The 18,970-nt window shown below is 50.2% G+C and overlaps 1 protein-coding gene across 4 annotated transcripts in view; it reads left to right on the forward strand.

Moving 5' to 3' along the window:
- INSR (insulin receptor) overlaps window positions 1-18,970 on the forward strand; it is a 125,643-nt gene that overhangs the window by 76,868 nt on the left and 29,805 nt on the right. For 3 of the 4 annotated variants that reach the window (XR_004624591.1, XM_034657715.1, XM_034657714.1), the window contains exons 4-10: window positions 4,482-4,630; window positions 5,895-6,039; window positions 8,172-8,386; window positions 9,315-9,441; window positions 11,004-11,254; window positions 12,529-12,696; window positions 16,403-16,604. Coding sequence is in view for 3 of the 4 variants with exons in the window: in XM_034657715.1 (XP_034513606.1) it covers window positions 4,482-4,630; window positions 5,895-6,039; window positions 8,172-8,386; window positions 9,315-9,441; window positions 11,004-11,254; window positions 12,529-12,696; window positions 16,403-16,604 (1,257 nt within the window). In the remaining variant the exon portion in view is untranslated. Of the gene's footprint in view, window positions 1-4,481; window positions 4,631-5,894; window positions 6,040-8,171; window positions 8,387-9,314; window positions 9,442-11,003; window positions 11,255-12,528; window positions 12,697-16,402; window positions 16,605-18,136; window positions 18,173-18,970 lie in introns of all 4 variants that reach the window. The other variant, XM_034657716.1, reaches the window with a different exon arrangement.

Raw genomic sequence — 18,970 nt, forward strand, 5'->3', positions numbered from 1 at the left:
TGAGAATTAGCCAAGCGAGCGTGTTCTGGTGGGAAATTTTATTTCCCCGGGTGGAGTGGGTGGGAAGGAAAACAATCTTTATTTCAGTTCTTAGGAGCCTCTCTTTGAGTGTTTGTGAAACCTGCAAGTACAACGTGTTTTGTTTTACTTGTTTTTGATAAAACCTATCAAGTGGCTTTGTTGACCAAAAATAGGCTTCTATAAATCACCTTTGGATGCCAGAGATTTTTTTTTCCTTCTTTTTTTTTTTTTTTTTCCTTTTTTTCCCCTGGCCAGTTTATCAGTCAGGTTGGGAAAATGACCATATTCCTTTTGATTTATTTCTGTTTTTTGTTTTTTTTTCCACATTGGAAATAAAGCGTGGATATTAACATCTTCTGGTGAGATGTTTGTTGAAAAGACACTGGCTTTAAATAAAAGGTATTTTTTTTTTTTTCCTGACCGTAACTGAGATCTGAGATGTAGAGAAGGTTTTCTTTGATGTGCTTGCTGGTGGTGCAGCCACCCCCAGAGCCCAAACCCCGGGAAATTGGCAGCTTGTCCTATGAAGCCTGGGACCTTTACTGAGGGAAGAAAGGCAAAGTGAGGGATGCCAGTTATAACTTGTCCAAGCAATATTTTACTTTGTTGGTTTTTTGTTTTTTTTTTAAAATACTAGCTTTCCTTCTGAAGCTTTTATTTGACGAAAGACTCCAGTGCTCTCATTTTCTAATGTGGTTTGATATAAAATAGAACCAGATAGGTTTTCTTCCATTCTGGTGGTTTATCTGGGAAGTGGTTTCTGATCGTTTTGGAACAGAGGACTGGGAACCCATGTGATTCATTAAAAAGCCCCACCAGTACCTATGGTCACTTTGAGGTTCCTGGTGGGAGCGCCGGGGTGCTCTTTCCTGGAACGAGGAGGGCTTGATATTTGGGGTGAATGTTAACAGTGTGGTGGGCATCGGGCATCCCTGTTCCTTCCCTCTACCATGATCTTTGCCAGGCCAGCTTCTTGTCAACCAGGTCCTGCCGGAAAGTCACTTCCTCTAAGAACCCTTCCCTGTTTGACCACCCTGTCTAAATTAGCATTCAGCCACTTCTTGGCCCATGGCGTCATTTTCACTCTTTTCATGGCATTTACGGCTAATTGATATTTTAATTGCGAATTTGTTACTTTTACCCAGCCCGACCGTATGTTTCACGAGTGTATCGGTGAGCTCTTTCTGTGTAACAAACCACCCAACACTTAGTGGCTTAAAACAACACTCATTAGTGATTTATAATGATTTCATGGGTCCAGGGGTGGTTTGTCCGGTCTGGGCTGAACCGGCCATGACTGGGTGCTATAGGATAGCCTCTCATATCTCCGATGGGCAGCCCTTGTGTGGTTCTTCAGCCCCGCAGCCAGGAAGGGCCTGCCCCGGTGTGCAAGTACTTCTCCAGCCACTGTTTGCGTTACATCTGTTAACGTCCCATTGGCCAAAGCAAGTCACGTGGCCAAGCCCAGATTCCCTGAATGGGGACACACACGGCACATCGTGGTGGGGTGGGCTGCAAACCACTTGGGGCCGATGTGATCTCCCACAGGGAAAGTAGATCGTCTGTTTCACTCATGTGTGCCTGCAGCTTAGAGCGGGCGCTGGCAAAGGGCCAGACAGTAAATATTTCCAGCTCTGAGGGCCATATGGCCTCTGTTGCCGCTACGTAGGTCAGCCCCTACAGTGCAAGAGCAGCCCTCAATGATATGCAGACCCACGGGTGCGGCCCGTTCCAGCCTAATGTTATTTACAAAGACAGGTGGCCAGCTGGATCTGGCCCGCGGGCTGTCGTTTGCCGGCCCCTGGCTTGGAGTATCACCTGTCACAGTAGGTGCTCCAGGAGTATTTGCAGAATCAACAAAAGAACCCAAACATTTGGTCCCTAGTCCATTTCCGCCCCGCTGTTCTGCTATCAACTGGGTATCTACAGTGCGATTCTGCGCCTGGCTACCCGGAGTGAGCATCAGACTCTGTCCTCCACAGCACTGCCTCCCCGCAGACGCCAGCCACGCTTTGGGGTACCCAGGCCACCCATGCTTCTCATCAGTTGGCAATACATGTAGGGGTTCTCACATAGCCTTTTTAGGTTCAGTAATTTGCTAGAACAGGTCACAGTATTAAAAAAAAAAAAAGAAAAAAAAGAAAAGCCATACCGTCCAGCCAGTCCTGAACCTGTTCATGGTAGTGCCCTTGGTTAGGGATGCCGGCAGGGCTCGCCCAGGAGGCACATGTCGCTTGTGGCGAGCTCCAGACGTTTCCCCATTAGGGCCCCTACGTATGGCTGGGCTGGCCCTTGTGGTTCTTCTTATGAACACTGGATGCACTTCAGCAAAGACTATCTGGGAACTTCGAGGAACGAGGGTGATGACTCACAAGTTCTCGCAAGAGGGCACACGGCACCCTCACGGGCCGCACAGCGAGATCGCGGGTAAAGAGAGAGGCAGTGTGGACCCGGGGCGCTCTGTCTTCGTTAGGGTCCGAGGGTGGGGTGTCCAGGGTTCCACGAGTTCACTCTTTACTGGTGAATTTATTTTATTTTATTTTTTTAAGATTTTATTTATTAGAGCGAGAGCATGAGCAGGGGGAGAGGCAGAGGGAGAGGGAGAAGCAGACTCCCCGTTGAGCAGGGAGCCCCATGCGGGACTCAATCCCAGGACGCCGGGATCATGACCTGAGCTGAGAGCAGACGCTTCACTTACTGAGCCCCCCCAGGCGCCCCTTTACTGGTGAATTTAAAGCATAGGAAGAGGAATTGGGGCGGGGAGGGAGAAGTGGGGTCACTCAGGCAGTCAACTATCTAGGCCACCCAGGGCTTTCTGAAAGAGGGAGCTTCAGGGGCGGGGCAACCGAATTCCTTATCTGGCGGGGTTGCTGGGAGCTGGGCCCCACAGCTGGGGATACGTTTATTCCGGAGGGATGTCTTCTGAAATGTCTGCCTTGGCAGTCAGAGCTCCCTGTCAGGCACTCACACCGCACGTACAGCTACAGCTTTATTATTAAGGACGCGTACGTTATCGTGGGGAGTCCCAGCTCCGTCCCGTGGAATCAGGGACATGGCCCTCCCAGCATGTGTTTGCATTCACTGTCCAGGAAACTTCACCGAGCTGGTGTCCAGAATTTTCCGTGGGCTCTCATTATGTAACTCTGATAATTGACTCCTTGACCGTGTGATTGAACTCCATCTTCAGTGGTTGAAAGATCCACAAGTCTGAGCCCGTCTGTGATCTTCTTGGTGACCAGCCCCCACCCCAAAGCTACGTAGGGACGGCCACACCATCACCTCACTAGCATAGCAAAGGTGCTCCTTCCTCTCAGGGAATTCCCAGGGCCTCTGAAGCTCTGTGCCGAGACCTGGGACTGCCATCACCAAGGTCCTTCTGAAGAATTGGGTATGCCAGGGGTGGGTAACCAACCACGGTAGCAACAGTGATACCACTAATAAAAAGTGGTCAACAGAGCAAGGACTAACGATTCTTGTTTTCTACATGCCAAGTACTTTAGATAGTTTCTCCCTCTGGGAAATTCTGGTAAAACCCTCGCTGGACTGACTTGGGTGCGTGCCCACCTCTGAACCCCCCAGGGGGTTGGAAGATGGTACCCAGCCTGGCCTGGATCCTGTGTCTTGCCTGGACCTAGGAGTGCTATGCTAGCCAAGAACCCACGTCAGACCCTGGTGGGGGAGGGCTGGTTCCTGAAGGACTCCCGGGGGCTGTGTGTTCGAGGCCCATAGGCTCTAGTCAGCCAAGCCGACCGCCGCCGCCGTCACACAGTATCCGGTGAGAGGTGGTGTTGTAGGCATGGGTACATCAGACCCCACGCAATAGCAAGCACCCTGTCTCCTTGGGGGCGGTGGCCCAAATTCTGCCCTGTGGGCACAGCAACACCGTGGTATGGGGCTGTGGAAATCCTCCGGAAGGCCCATCAGCTCAGAATAATTCCCATCACTGTGGTTAACACGCAAGTCCTGTCCCTTGAGTATGATGACGTGAGTCCTGCCTCTTCGGGGTAGAACGGGATCCTCCTTGGGGTGCAGTGTCAATCCCATTACTTTGGGGTCTGGCAGGAGCCCCATCGTTTTAGGGGAAAAGCATGAGGGTAAAGCTGTAGGACTTGCCGCCACGGAGGACGGCATGCGCCTGCCCCTTACACAGTGGTTCTTACCGGGGGTGATTTGCCCCCTGTCCCCATAGGGGACGATGTTTGGAGACATTTTTGGCTGTCGTCCTGAGGGGCAGGTGCTACTGGCATCGAGTGGGTGAGGCCCAGGGAGGCTGCACACCGCCTTCCAGGCTCAGGACATGCTCACAATGGAGAATTCTCCGGCCTCAGATGTCAGCAGCGCTGTGGTTGAAGGGCCCAACCTTAGGGTAACAGCATTAAGTCCCGTCCCTTGGGACCCTGAGCAGTCCTGGCACGTGGGGTCCTGGGTGCCCTGACCCCCTCTCTCTGCTCTTTCTTCAGCCTGATGTGCACCCCATGCCTGGGCCCCTGTCCCAAGGTCTGCCACATTCTGGAGGGCGAGAAGACCATCGACTCGGTGACCTCTGCCCAGGAGCTTCGAGGCTGCACTGTTGTCAACGGAAGCCTCATCATCAACATTCGAGGGGGCAGTGAGTGCTCTGGGGGTGGGGGCTGCTGCCGGCTGGGACCCGCCTTCCCATCTACACACCAGGGGAGTCACTTGAGGAGTTGGCTTCCAGACCTGAAATTTGAAGCTCATTCCTGGCCCCGCCTACCCAGAGAGTCTAATTTTCTGAGTTGGAAATTGATGTTCTTACGCAGGGATTTGCATTTTTTTTTTTTAAAGATTTTATTTATTTATTTGACAGAGATAGAGACAGCCAGCGAGAGAGGGAACACAAGCAGGGGGAGTGGGAGAGGAAGAAGCAGGCTCATAGCAGAGGAGCCTGACGTGGGGCTCGATCCCATAACGCCAGGATCATGCCCTGAGCCGAAGGCAGACGCTTAACCGCTGTGCCACCCAGGCGCCCCGGGATTTGCATTTTTAACAAGTAGCCCGGGTGCCCTGTGTCAGGTCTGGGGGCCCGTGTTTCCAGAAATACCGTCGCAGGGAAAGAGGCATCCCTTTTTTATTTATTCAGCAAACATTTATCGAATACTCACAGCGAACAAAGCAAAGCCCAGGCAGGATGGATCTTACAAATAAACACATCAACGTGTAACGTAAACTTGGGGTGGACCCCACTAGGAAGGGAAGTAAAGCAGGGTAATGGGGGGAGCCGAGATCGGTGACGTCTTTTTATAAGGGGCCATATAATAAATGTATTCAGCTTTGCAGGCTGGACGGTCTCTGCCATAACTACTCAACTCTGTGGCTGTAAAAACAGCTGCAGAGAACCTGTGAACAAATGGGTGTGGCTCTTTTCCAATTAAACGTTATTTACAAAATCTAAGACTGGATTTGGCCACTGGGCTGTCTTTGGCCAGCCTCTGAATAAGAGAATAAAGGGGTCTGCTATTTTTGAAGGGTTTCTGCTCTGAGGAGATGCTTTGAGCTGGAGATGAAGCAAACCAAGCAGATCTATGAGAGAATAATATTCTGGGCAAAGGAGGAAGCCAGTGCAAAGGTCCTGAGGCAGAAGGATGCCTGGCTTAAGGGATGGTGGGGAGGCCCATGTGTCTGGAGGCGGGCAGACAAGGTAAAGGATGAGAAAAAAACGCACGACGGTCACTTTTATAGGGACTTGCAGGCCCTGCAGTAAAGGCTTTGGGTGGTATTCTAAGTACGAGGCGTTTTGATCAGGGTGCTTCGAAGTCACTTGAAGCCTCTAGGTTGACTCCTCACTGTGGGAGGTTATGGGAGGATTAAAATATTTCTGTAGAAACTCACTGGATAGTCTCTCCTTTCCTTAGACAACCTGGCAGCTGAGCTGGAGGCCAACCTTGGACTCATTGAAGAAATTTCCGGGTATCTGAAAATCCGGAGATCCTATGCTCTTGTGTCCCTTTCCTTTTTCCGGAAGTTACGGCTGATTCGAGGAGAGACCTTGGAAATCGGGTACGTGGCCCGGTTCCGTGTGTGGCCCGAATGCTCACTAGGGGGTTTCGGGAGTTAAAACAACTGAGGGGTTTTTGCCAAGACACAGAAACACCTGGGTCCATGGACGGATGAATGGAGAAAGATGTGGCTGGTACACGCAGTGGAATATCACTCAGCCATAAAAAGGAAGGAAATCCTGCCTTTTGCAACAACACTTAGGGTCCTTGAGGGTGTCATGCTGAGTGAAGTATGTCAGAGAAAGACAAATGCTGTCGGATCTCACTTATATGAGGAATCAAAAACAAAACAACACCAAGCTTCAAGATACAGAGAAAGAGTGGTGGTTGCCAGAGGCGGGGGTAGAGGGTGGGGGAAACAGGTGCGGGAGTCAAAAGGTACAGACTTCCAGTCATAAAATAAATAAGTCGTGGGGGCATAATGTACCCATGGTGACCGTAGTTAACAATACTGTATTATACATTTGAAATTTGCTAAGAATGTAAATCTTATTTTTTTAAATTAAATTTTATTTATTTATTTGACAGAGAGAGAGAACACAAGCAGGGGGAGCAGCAGGCAGAGGGAGAGGGAGAAGCAGACTCCCCGCTGAGCGGGGAGCCTGATGTGGGGCTCGATCCCAGGACCCTGGGATCATGCCCTGGGCCGAAGGCATACGCTTAACCTACGGAGCCACCCATGCGCCCTAAGAGCATAAATCCTAAAAGTTCTCATCACAAGAAACAATTCTTTTTTTTTTAAATCATGTGAGGTGCTGGATGTGAACTGAACGTATGGTGGTGATCATTTCACGATATCTACAAATAGCAAATTGTAATGTTGGATGCCTGAAACGAATACAGTGTTATAAATTAGTTATATCTCAATAAAACTGAGGGCGGTGGGGGGGGAACTTCCTTTTTTTTATTGAGGTGCAGTTGACATGCAGTATTATGTTAGTTTCAGGTGTATGACACAATGAGTCTATATTTGTATATGTTGCAAAATGATCACCACGGTAACTCTGGTTAACAACCATCACCACATATAGTTACAAATGTTTTTTCTTGTGTTGAGAACTTTTTTTTAAGATTTTATTTATTTATTTGAGAGAGAGATAGCAAGAGAGAGCATGAGCAGGGGTGGTGGAGAGAGAGAGAGAGAAGCAGGCTCCCCACTGAGCAGGGGAGCTGGATGTGGGGCTCGATCCCAGGACCCTGTGATCATGACCTGAGCTGAAGGCAGGCGCCCAACTGACTGAGCCACCGGAACTTTTTAAAGATCTCCTTTCTTAGCAGCTTTTCAATATGTGATACAGTATCATTAACTATACTTATAATGATAGAACTTAGGGGTTTTTAAAGCCCCCCAAAGGATCTGTTAGGAGACAGTGTCTGCAGAAGGAATGTGCTGGAACGTGTTGAGAGATCTAGCCAAGGAAATTGATCGTCACTCCTGGGAAATCGCAGGGGGTACTGCTCAGACTTTGTGCCCTCCAGATGTGCTTTGGGCTTTGTTATGAGCTGGAGTGCTGGCTTAACCGGGACCTGGGAGTGTTGTGTCCTGTACCGTCTCACCTCCTGGTCCCCTTTGACATTGGCTGCCCCTGCTCCTTGCTGAAATTCTCATCTCTGGCCCATAGGATTCTAGTTCTTGGAGATACTCTCCCTGCCTCCTCATCTCCCTCCCAGATCCCTTTACTCCACCTGCCTTTGAGAGTTAGTGTGCTGGGCTCCCAGCCTTGGCTGTGTCTCTAACGATGTCCTATGTGTGCTGCGACCTCTAGCCCTGGCTTACTCTCAAGCCTGTCTCTAGCGGGGTAACCCCCGGAAGCCTCAAATGCCACATGTACAAAATGGAACTCCTCTTCTTGCCCCAGCTGTCCATCTTCATTTCTCAGATCCTCTCCCCTCGAGGTCTGCTGACTCTATTTAGGTCAGTAAAACAGCAGAAAGCCAGACTAGCTGTTTCATGCAGACGGAGATAGACTCATGAGCAACAAGTCTGAGGACGGCTCTCCAGCAGCGCCAACAAGGACCCAGGTTTTGTCCGTTTTTGTGCTCCTCAGGGTCACAACTCCAGCCATGGCCCTGTTGTCTTGGCGTTGGAGGTGACAAGCCAGTGAATGACTAGGTTTGTGTATGTTTCCATAGGAACTACTCTTTCTACGCCTTGGACAACCAGAACCTAAGGCAGCTATGGGACTGGAGCAAACACAACCTCACTATCACTCAGGGGAAGCTCTTCTTCCACTATAATCCCAAACTCTGCTTGTCAGAAATTCACAAGATGGAGGAAGTTTCAGGAACCAAGGGGCGCCAGGAGAGGAACGACATTGCCCTGAAGACCAATGGGGACCAGGCGTCTTGTAAGTGGGGATGTCCTGGTCCTTCCAGCCCAGGTGGCTGCCCTCCTCCTCGGGCACTGCACTGGCCCTTGGGGCAGGTGTCATTGCCCCCCAGTGAGCTAAAACAACTCTATGTCTTACAGAGTTCTAGTTTGAAATACTGAGGACAGGTGTATCTTATCTCTGTGATTAGAGAGATACAGTGCCTGATGCTGGAAGATGCCACATCGGCATTGAATGAATGAATGAATGATTCGATTCCTCTGAGTGGATGGCCTTGGCTCCAATGCTGTAGCAGGTCCCTTAGCGGCTATAGAGCTGGAGGCTGCTGGCTCACTGCACTCCTCTGGCAGGTTCTCTCTTGAAGGGACACCTGAGCCTTGAGGCTCCAAGGCTTCCATAATACCCTCGTGTAGAGTTGGGTCCTTGAGGCAGAGTGTGGGAATTCAGGGGAGGGAGAGCGCAAGGTTGGGGTGGAGCTTAAGGGAGGGCTTACATTCCACTCTTTCTAAGGCATTGTCTCTCCAAGATCTGCACGCTCTCTGCACTCCCTTGGCGTGTGTTCATTTTGCGCTGGAGTTATGTCTTCCGACACCTAAGGCTCGAAAGCCCACATGTATGACAATATTGTGCCTGGACAAATGTTACTCTTGAAAATCACTTTTCCCAGCAGTGATTGGCCCGGTGTCCTTCTCGGTTTGGTGCTGACTGCCGTTACTCTGTTGAGCATCTGGCCAAGTCACCGGCTGATGGTTGGGGCCAACTCACATGACCAGCTCTTGCCCCCAAACCCCAGGAGAAGGCGCGTGGGAGTGAGACCCATCCAGGGAATAGCAGATTGACATGCCCCTTCTCACGGGTGCTCTTAGGGATATAGGATCCCCTGTTTCGGGCTGGACTGAAACAAGTTTTTAATACTGATACTGTTACTGTTTTTAATCTTTCCTAGGTGAAAACGAACTCCTTAAGTTTTCTTACATCCGGACATCATATGACAAGATCTTGCTGAAATGGGAGCCGTACTGGCCCCCTGACTTCCGAGACCTCCTGGGTTTCATGCTTTTCTACAAAGAGGCGTAAGTAGGAGGGTAAAGAGGTGGGTGGGTTGTGTGTGTTCGAGGTTCCCCCTGAGACTCCTCTGTCTCTCTCTCTTCCTTGGGAAATAGCTGTCATAAGTCCCTTTCTGCCGTCTCACAAGCTGATGGCATGTGAGGTTAGTAACACCCCCATTGTCAAAACCAGAAATTAAAACAAACCGGTTTCTTTTGGCCCATTCCCTACAGCAATGTTCCATTTTGCCTCATGTCCATATATCTCACCAAGAGACCCTTAACAAAACTATTTTGTATTTTTTCCAACATTTGAAGAATTGTGGCAAAACCTACGTAACATAAAATTGGCCATTTGAGCTGTGTTTCTGTGCAGGCTCAGTGGCATTAAGCACATTCACAGTGTTATCACCTGTCTCCAGTGTCCGTCTCTAGAACTTTCTCTTCTTCCCAAACTCAGACTGTCCCCATTAAACAACACCCAGTCATTTTGAGTACAGTTGACCCTTGAACAATGCCAAAATTAGGGGCACAGACCACCCCCCGAATAAAAAAACCCACATATAATTTTTGAATTCCCTACAACTTAGCTACTAATAGCTTACTATTGACCAGAAGCCTTACCAATAACATAACCTGTCGATTAACACGTATTTTGTATGTTATATGTATTATAGACTGTATTCTTACAAGAAAGTCAGCTAGAGAAAAGAAAATGTTATTTAAAAAGTCATAAGGGAGGGAAAACGTATATGGTCCTGTACTGTAAAAAATCTGCACGTGAGTGGATCCACACGGTTCGGCCCATGTTGTTCAAGGGTCTCCTGTATATGACTGTGCTGAAAAACATTTTTTAAAGGTTTTATTTTGAAGTAATCTCTATACCCAGCATGGGGCTTGAACGTACAGCCCTGAGATCGGGAGCTGCATGCTGCACTGACCCAGCTAGCCGGGGACCCCTGACTGTGCTGAAATTTTAAAGGGAGGTGATGGAAGTCTTGATAGTGTTCATGTTAATATTAATATTAATTCATATTAATAATTGTTTCGTCTTTGAAGAATGTTGTTATTTGTGTGTCGAGAAGTAACACACAATCTCTCACGCACTCTTTTTTTTTTCTTTTTTAAGATTTTATTTATTTATTTATTTATTTATTTATTTATTTGAGAGAGAGAGTACGCACATGCACAGGGGGTGGGGGGAGGGGCAGGGAGGGAGAGAGAATCTCAAGCCGACTCCGTGCTGAGCATAGAGCCTGATGCGGTGCTTAATCTCACAACCCTGAGATCATGACCTGAGCCAAAATCAAGAGTTGGATGCTTAACTGACTGAGCCACCCCGGTGCCCCTCTCATGCGGTCTTACCAATAAGTATCGAGGTAGGTGGTATCATCATCACTACTGATATAGTTAGAAAATTGAGCTAGGGGTCCCTCCTCTCTGGGATCTGTGTCATTTTTCCTTGTGGCAGAAGATTGTCGGTGAACAGGAGGCAACCCTGTAGGATGTCACCTTCCCTGCTGCATCTCTCCGTGCTCAGAGCAAGAGTCATGCAATGATAACCGCCTTCTTCTGCTTTGTCTCGAAAGCCCTTATCAGAATGTGACCGAGTTCGATGGGCAGGATGCGTGTGGCTCCAACAGCTGGACGGTGGTGGACATTGACCCGCCTCTGCGGTCCAATGACCCCAAGTCGCAGAACCACCCAGGGTGGCTGATGCGGGGTCTCAAGCCCTGGACCCAGTATGCCATCTTTGTCAAGACTTTGGTCACCTTTTCTGATGAACGCCGCACGTACGGGGCCAAGAGTGACATCATCTATGTGCAGACAGATGCCACTAGTGAGTGTTTCTTACGTGAAATGGACATCTGGCCTTGAACATGTTGGCACGGTGATGTTGTAGGACGTACTCTTTGATGTGGTTATTGGCTTCTGAAAGAGCCGGGTGCCGAAGTTTATAATTTCAAAGGACAAGGCAGTGGCAACAAGCTATATGTGTGTGTGTGTGTGTGTGTATCTATATATTCCTTCCCATTCTGGAAAATTTCCAGAAATTCACAAAAGTAGGAGAAAAATGAGCCCCACGGACCATCTCCCAGCTTCAACAATTACAATGTTTTGCTCTTTTTATTTCATCTCTGTGCTCCTCCCCCCTCCATTTTTTTGGAGGGGGCTGGACTGTTTCTTAGCAATTCAGTGGGGTTTGTATTTCCAGAAAGCCTAAGTCCTTCTCCGATCATAGAGGTTCTCAACCCTGGGGTGATTCTGCCCCCCGCGGACATTTGGTGATGTCTGGCGACAGTCTTGGTTGTGATGACGGTGGACGTGGGGCTATAGGCATTCTATGCTGTTTAGCATCTGTGCACAGGGTAGACCCCACAACAAAGAATGATCTGGCCCCAAATGTCCGTAGCACCGAGGGTGAGAAACCCTGCCCCGTGGGATTCACTCCAGGCCTTAGGAGCCAGCCCAGCTCTTTTGGCTGATGCCCCCCTCTTCCTGTCTCCTCCAGCAATACCAAGGACTCCACAGTTTCTGGAAGCTTCTAGCTTCTGGATCTTTGTACCCACGATGCCCTCTGCCTTGAGAGCCTCACTCCCCCACCCCTCGCTGAGTCCTTCAGCCATCTGCTTTCTTGAGGGGCAGGTTTTGTGGAGCCCAAAGGTGGTGCGTTTTGGGGGGTGTTAGAGGAGGTGCTGTCTTAGAGATGTGGATGCCTGGCATCCAAGTGCTGAAAGTTACCCGGTGACTGGGTTCAGCGTGGGGCAAATGTTACCTGGAAAATGTGAGTTTATTCATCTCTTCCCACTGCCCTCCCTTTCCCCAGCATCTTTCCAGTGCCTGGAACAGAGACAGCTTGGCACCCAGTTTGGGCCTTCTGTTGCATAAATGAGTAAACGTATGGCTGTGTAATCTGTGGTATGAATGGACTGTAACTTGGTACCCTGTGCGCTTGCCCGGTGAGCTTTCCACACGTCCTCGGTTTCCTCTGCTATTAAATAACACTGCAGTGAACATCCCCGTGATATCTCTAACCAGTGTGTTCCTTCGTACGTCTGCCCCACCCTCGGTTCCCCTCCTGCTCACTTGCACCTGTTCCTTTCTCCTTTGCAGACCCTTCTGTCCCCCTGGATCCAATCTCCGTCTCAAATTCCTCGTCCCAGATTATTCTGAAGTGGAAGCCTCCCTCTGACCCCAACGGCAACATCACACACTACCTGGTTTTCTGGGAGAGGCAGGCAGAAGACAGTGAGCTGTATGAATTGGATTATTGCCTCAAAGGTGAGTGCAGGCGGGGAGTGTGGGAGCAGATGAGCCGTTTGGTTCTGCTTCCGGGCAAGCATCTCCCCCCGTGCTGGCTTCCCAGTTTAAGTGTGGGGCCAGGTGCCCACACGCTCTATTGCCTCTTGTACAAAAACACATGGACACATTTCTACATACCACTGCCTCACGACACTCTGAAGACTCACGTCAAAACCAGACAGTTCCCATGTCTTGGCACCATTTCCTTCTGAAATTTTCTCCCCCTCCCCCTTGCCCGCAGTGGGGATGCAGCCCTGTTCACCCCCTGGATTTTGGGGCTAAGCCAGGAGTCAAGAGGTTAATGACAAAGTCAGGGAAGCGTTTTAGCCCCTACATTTAGACCCTTACATTGTAACGATTTAGGTAGTGAGGAGTGATAATGTGTTCCCTTCTGTGCTTTCCATGAAAAATTTATACTAGTGATGATTATCACCCCCCAGTCTTTAATCTCGTTTACTTAACAGGCTTCATCTGTTTGCAGGAAAATAGAAAATTATTTGAGCCTCAAACTAGTTTGTATAAATTAGCTTAAACTTTTAAAGCTGGATTAAAAAAAACCCCATCAAACCGGAGAAACAGATGTCATTTTTTTCCCTTTAGTTTTTTGTTTATTTTTTATGTTTGTATTTATTTTTCTTTAGATTGTTTTGAGTGAGTGATTTCCTCAGCCCTTGACCTTGGAGGCCGAGGCTCGGGGACCGCTGGCGAGGCATGGCGGAGGCCTTGAGCCTCCGGCCGACTCCTGGCTGGACTTCTGACCTGCTGTAGGGCTTTGGGCAAGTCACCGAGCTTGTCACTGGCCGCCTCCTTTTCGGGAGAAGGGGCAGGAGGCCAGATGATCTCTGGGAGCTGTCCCAGCTCTAAGATCATGTGCTATATGTATGCCTGTGACCTCATTCCCCGCCTGAGCTGAGGCTTGCAAACGTGATTTATCTCCTCAGATGCTTTATATAACTCAGCAGCAAGCCCAGGCCTCGGCTTAGCTGTGAGCTGTTGGCCCTGCATTCGAGTAACTGAAACCACCAGCTTGAACCACCACCAGCAGTGGCCCTCAATGCTTTCATTTTTTTTTTTTTTTTTAAAGAGTAACAACTTTAATTCTGAAGTCTAAATCTACCTGGCTTAATTTGTAATGATCACAAAGTTTATGGAATTGAAAAATAAACTTACTAAGGACAGCTATGGTATGATTCCACCCATAGGAGGTCCCTAGGGGAGTCCTGTGCACAGAGGCAGAAGGTAGATGGTGGGAGCCAGGGTTCGGTTAGGGGGAGGGGAGTCAGTATTTCATGAAGGCAGAGTCTCAGTTCGGGGAGATGAGAAAGTTCTGGAGACGGAGGGTGGGAGTGGTTGCACGACAGTGTGAACGTACATAAGGCCACTGAGCGGTGCACTTAGAAATGATTAAGATGGTAAATTTTATGTTACATGTATTTTGCCACAATCTGAAAAAAAATATGCAAAATAAATAAGCTTACTATGACTAGTCGTGGTTTCCCATTAGTATTACCGGTGGGGTTTTTTCCCCCAAGCTTTATTGAAATATGGTTGAATTATAAGATACTGAAAGGTAGAGCTGTAAGATTTTGAAAGTGCCCATCAGGGTGATTTTGATATACGCATATGCTGTAAAGGGATTTCTCCCAGGTAGTGAGTGCGTTCATACGCCCGTCACTTCGTATTTTTGTCTGTGTGTGTGTGTGTGTATGTGTGTGTGGGGGGGACATTTAACTTCCACTCCCTTAGCGTATTTCAGTTCTAGAATACAGTGTTATCAACTGCATTTTTAAAAATTGTGGTGAAATACACACAACATAGAATTGACTATCTTAACCATATTTCAGTGCGTGGTTCAGTGACGATAAGCACATTTATTGGTGTCCCCACCATCTGTCTCCAGAACTTTCTCATCTTCCTTAACTGAGACTCTGTCCCCATGAAGCACGGACTCCCCACCCCCTCCCCCAGCCCTGGCTCCCACCGTCTCCTCTCTTGTCTGTGTGGACGGGACTGTCCTAGGTGCCCCATTACCTATACTTTTACTGTCATCACAGAAAAACCATGGGACACTACATGCCCTGCGGTGGGGGCCGGAGAGGGTAACGGGAGTGAGGAACTGTGTCTGGGCTGATGAAAAAGTCCTTTCCTCTCCAGAAAATTCTCAGGATGCTCCCTAATAAAGGAATCCCGACCTTTTTCTTCTACCCGTAATGCCCTGACCAGTCCCTGTAATGGGTAACCCAGCCAGGTTAGTCTGTGTCTGTTAATAAATGTCAGAAGTATTTTTAAGAGTCCCTTGTAGCTGTTCACAGCTGTATAAATACTTGGGCTTCCGAGTGGATACTCTCCATTCGTGGGAAGGTACTTAGAGCCATTGTCTCCAGGACCCATTCAAGGGGAGAAGGAAAAAAATGCTCGGTAGCCCTTAGGAGGCTTCGGGCACAAATGCTGGCGGCGGGAGAGGTGAACCCAGGGCGGGAAGGGTGAATCCCTTCGTGGATTTTGCCCGGAGACAGTAGCATTCATCCTCGCAGTCACACCTGAAGCGTGTCTGTGGCCCACACGGTGGGTGGCAGGTGTCCCTGGGATTGGACTCAGGGGTTGAGACACGACCGGCTGCGGTACTTACACACAACTTTGTGTTTTTAGGACACTGCCTTCCAGAAGTTGGTGTTCTTTTTTTTTTTATTCTTTTTTCTTTTTCAATCCCTTTTCTGTGCTTATTTGAAAAAAGTCTCCCCCCATCTCCCCTCACGTTGTGCAGTTTCTCTACCTCAACACTGTTGACATTTGGGGCCCGATCGTTCTCTGGGGAGGGGCTGTCCTGTGCCTTGTCCGATGGTGAACAGCACCCCCGGACTCACCCCCCAGGTGCCAGAGCCTCCTCCGCCCCCCAGTGTTCCTCACAGCCAGAACACCTCCAGCCCTTGTCCAGTGTCCTGGGGGTGGGGGACGGTGCAGAATCACCCCCCACCCCACAACCCCGGGGAAGAACCACTGCTGTACTCCGACTTCTGGACTCCTGAATGAACTGTAGACTCTTTTATTTGTAACCACTGGGTCTGTAGGTTGGACCCTTTATATGGCCTCCCATCACTTTATATGGTTGACTGGCTGATTCATTCATGTCACCTACCCCCCTGCCCCCAGCCTTTTTCTAATCCCACCTCCCTCCGTCCTGTCCCTCATTCTGTCCTGCTAGCTACTTGGGGTTCTTGGTGTCTTCTGGCATGCCAAGAAAATTCCTACTCCAGGGACTTTGCACTTACTTTTTGCTCCATCTGAACTGTTTTACACCGAGATGTGTGCATAGCTCATTCCTTTCCGTCATTTGGGACTGCTCAGCGGTCACTTCCTCCGAGACCACCTTGTGAAAAGCATCAGCCCCAGACACCCTCTGTGCGTTCACCCTGCCAGCTGACCCAGGGCGTGTGTGTGTGTTTATTATGTAGCCCCCCCACCCCCGCGATTACCAGCCACTAGATTGTAGGTTCTGTGGGGCTGGGACATACCTGGTTACCTTACAGTCTCCAGCCCAATGGGATTATGGCATCTTCTGGTTTCTGGAACACCCTGACATGCACAGGTGTCCCATGTGCCAGCGCCCCCGAGAAGACCCCCTTGGCGGCGTGTGTGTTGCGGGGGGGGGGGAGGATCCAAGGCCACCTGCTCTGCCTGTCTCTAGGGTTGAAGCTGCCCTCCCGGACCTGGTCTCCGCCGTTCGAGGCCGAGGGCTCGCAGAAGCACAACCAGAGCGAGTACGAGGAGTCTGCCGGCGAGTGCTGTTCCTGCCCCAAGACGGACTCTCAGATCCTCAAGGAGCTGGAGGAGTCCTCGTTCAGGAAGACCTTCGAGGATTACCTGCACAATGTGGTGTTCGTCCCCAGGTCAGGATTCTTCGTTGGCTCCGTGGCGGTGGGGTGGGGGGTGTTCATTACCTGGGGAACGAGACGAAGGGGGGACGCAGGGGGTGGGCAGGGAAAGGAGGAGATTCAGTAGGAACCTTCCCAGAAAGGGCAGATAAGCACTCCAAATGGGGAAAAGTTAAAAACAAAACCCCCAAACCCTCAGCATGTGCTCTCCCACGTGGCCCAGACTCCACCCCAGCTCGGGCCTCTGTTGGCGCTCTTAAATAAACTCCGTGAGGTTTTTTGGCGCCTTGAGGAATGCCTGCGTGGCACCGTGCGTGGTCTATCTTCAGGTCTCAAGCTTGGAGCATTCTCTCTTCATCTCTCCAGCCTTCTCATCCTTCTGGAAATTTCTACGGCATCTTCAACACCCGGAGCCTTCTATTTAACTCTTTTGAGTTTCCTTTAGTGAGTGCAGGGATCTGCTGATGTACGTCGGTCCTGAGAGGGTTTGCAGTGAGAGTGACCCCAGGCTGCTTATCTGTCTTTGCCTTTCCCAGAAGCAGAGATGCTTCGGTAAATGGCACGTTTCTCTCGATGCCTCAGTTTACTTACCTGTCAAGTGCAGATAACAGTAGTTCTTATTTGTTCGGACTGTGGGAGCACACGAGTCACCCAGGCTTCACAGCCTTGACCCTGTGGACGTTTGGAGCCAGCTCGTGCTCTGCCGTGGGACCGTCCTGTGCAGGGAGATGAGCGGCGTCCCTGCCTCCCCCACCCGACATGACCAGCGCTGTCTGCATCGTATTCATTCATGGGTCTTTAGAGTAACCCGCCGACGTAGCCATCACCTCCCTTTCATGGGTCCAAAGCCGGTGTTTTGAGCTGGCGAGGGATCCGACCCCTTTTCCAGCAGCTGGCGAGGGGTGTGGGCTGTGAGCCGCCTCATGTCCCGCTCCCCTTACCACCCGCAGCAGACGGGCCCCCCAGCAATGCCTCATGCAATGGGCTGTTTCCAAAGCGCATCGCAACCCCAAAAGGGTGACATGGGGATAAAATACGATTCCAAAATGGGTCCCTTCGAATGCCTACCGTCGCTTCTCATACGAATAGACGTTTTCCCAGAGCCATCGATGTGTGACATTTAAAAAAAAATTCTTTCTTGGGTTTTTTCCCCCATGACCCTGAGTCCAAAAGAGCGTTAAATGTCACTGTCATGGGGGCAGTTACTGTTTCACCCGTTAAAAACAAAATGCTGCTGGGCGTAAGGAAACGGCTGAGTCAGTTGTGATGTTTAAATGTAGTCAAGTTTGGCATCTGAGGGGGACCCCAGCTGGCCAGGTCTCCCGTGGTGGGGTATTTTCTCTGACTCCCCCCACCACCGGCCTTGCTGTGTTCTCTGCATCTGGTGGAGACGATGTCATTTGGGGGGTGGGAGACGTGGTCCACAGTCCACGGGCAGGGCACCCTTGGGTTGCTCAGAGGGAATGTGGCTTCCATTGTGTCAGAAGCAAGAGGTCTGTCTGAACGAGTTCTGTCTGTCCTCAAAGTGGTTGGTTTTGTTTTCACAGAAAATCCTCTTCAAGCCCTGGTGCTGAGGACACTAGGTACGACTCACCTGCAGGAGGTCTGCGGGGCCGCTGGGGGCTGCCCAGCTCGGGGCCCGCGGGCCAGGCAGGGCAGGAAGCATGCTGTGTGCCTTTGAGACTCCAGAGGCGTCCATGGCTTTAATGCATGTGGTGGGCTGCTCTGCCGAGACCAGAGGCTTCATGAATTCCTACGTGACCTGCCTTCACCCTCGAATGGGCTCTGGGCGTGAATGTCGGGAACAAATCCGCACTAACGCACTCTTACTAAAACAGAATCAAGGGGCGCCTGACCAGCTCAGTCAGTGGAGCATGTGACTCTTGACCTCTGGGTCATGAGTTCAAGCCCCACGTTGGGGGGCTTAAAAAAACCAACAAAACAGAATAGAGGGGGGTACTTTCTGGCCCCTGGTAGATGCCACACATTTCCCTCCATGCACTCACTCTCTGAACATACATTTATTGGCACCTACGGCGTGGGTCGGGCTATGCCTGGAGCCGAGTCTGAGCCACGTGCCGCAGGTAGTGGGGGGAGCCTGCTCTGTGTGCAGAATGTTTTTATTTGGGGTGACAAGGATGGGGCTGCAGGCGTGAGAGCAATGGCGTGCCGTGTTGCTTCCCTTCGGTTTGCGTCTTGAAGCCCCAAGGGTGTTTGTCCTGGAGGAGAGGACAGGCAGAGAGAAGCTGGGGAAAGGAAGGCCTTGGGATGAATCACGGGACCCTGGGAGGAGCCGGAGGGGAGACTGGAAAGGCAGGTCAGGGCCATGTGGAGGGGTTTTATTCTCTCAGTGGTGGATTTGCTGGTTAGTTTCAGGCCTA

Source organism: Ailuropoda melanoleuca, chromosome 4 (genome assembly GCF_002007445.2).
Source record: "Ailuropoda melanoleuca isolate Jingjing chromosome 4, ASM200744v2, whole genome shotgun sequence".
Lineage (NCBI taxonomy): Eukaryota > Metazoa > Chordata > Mammalia > Carnivora > Ursidae > Ailuropoda > Ailuropoda melanoleuca.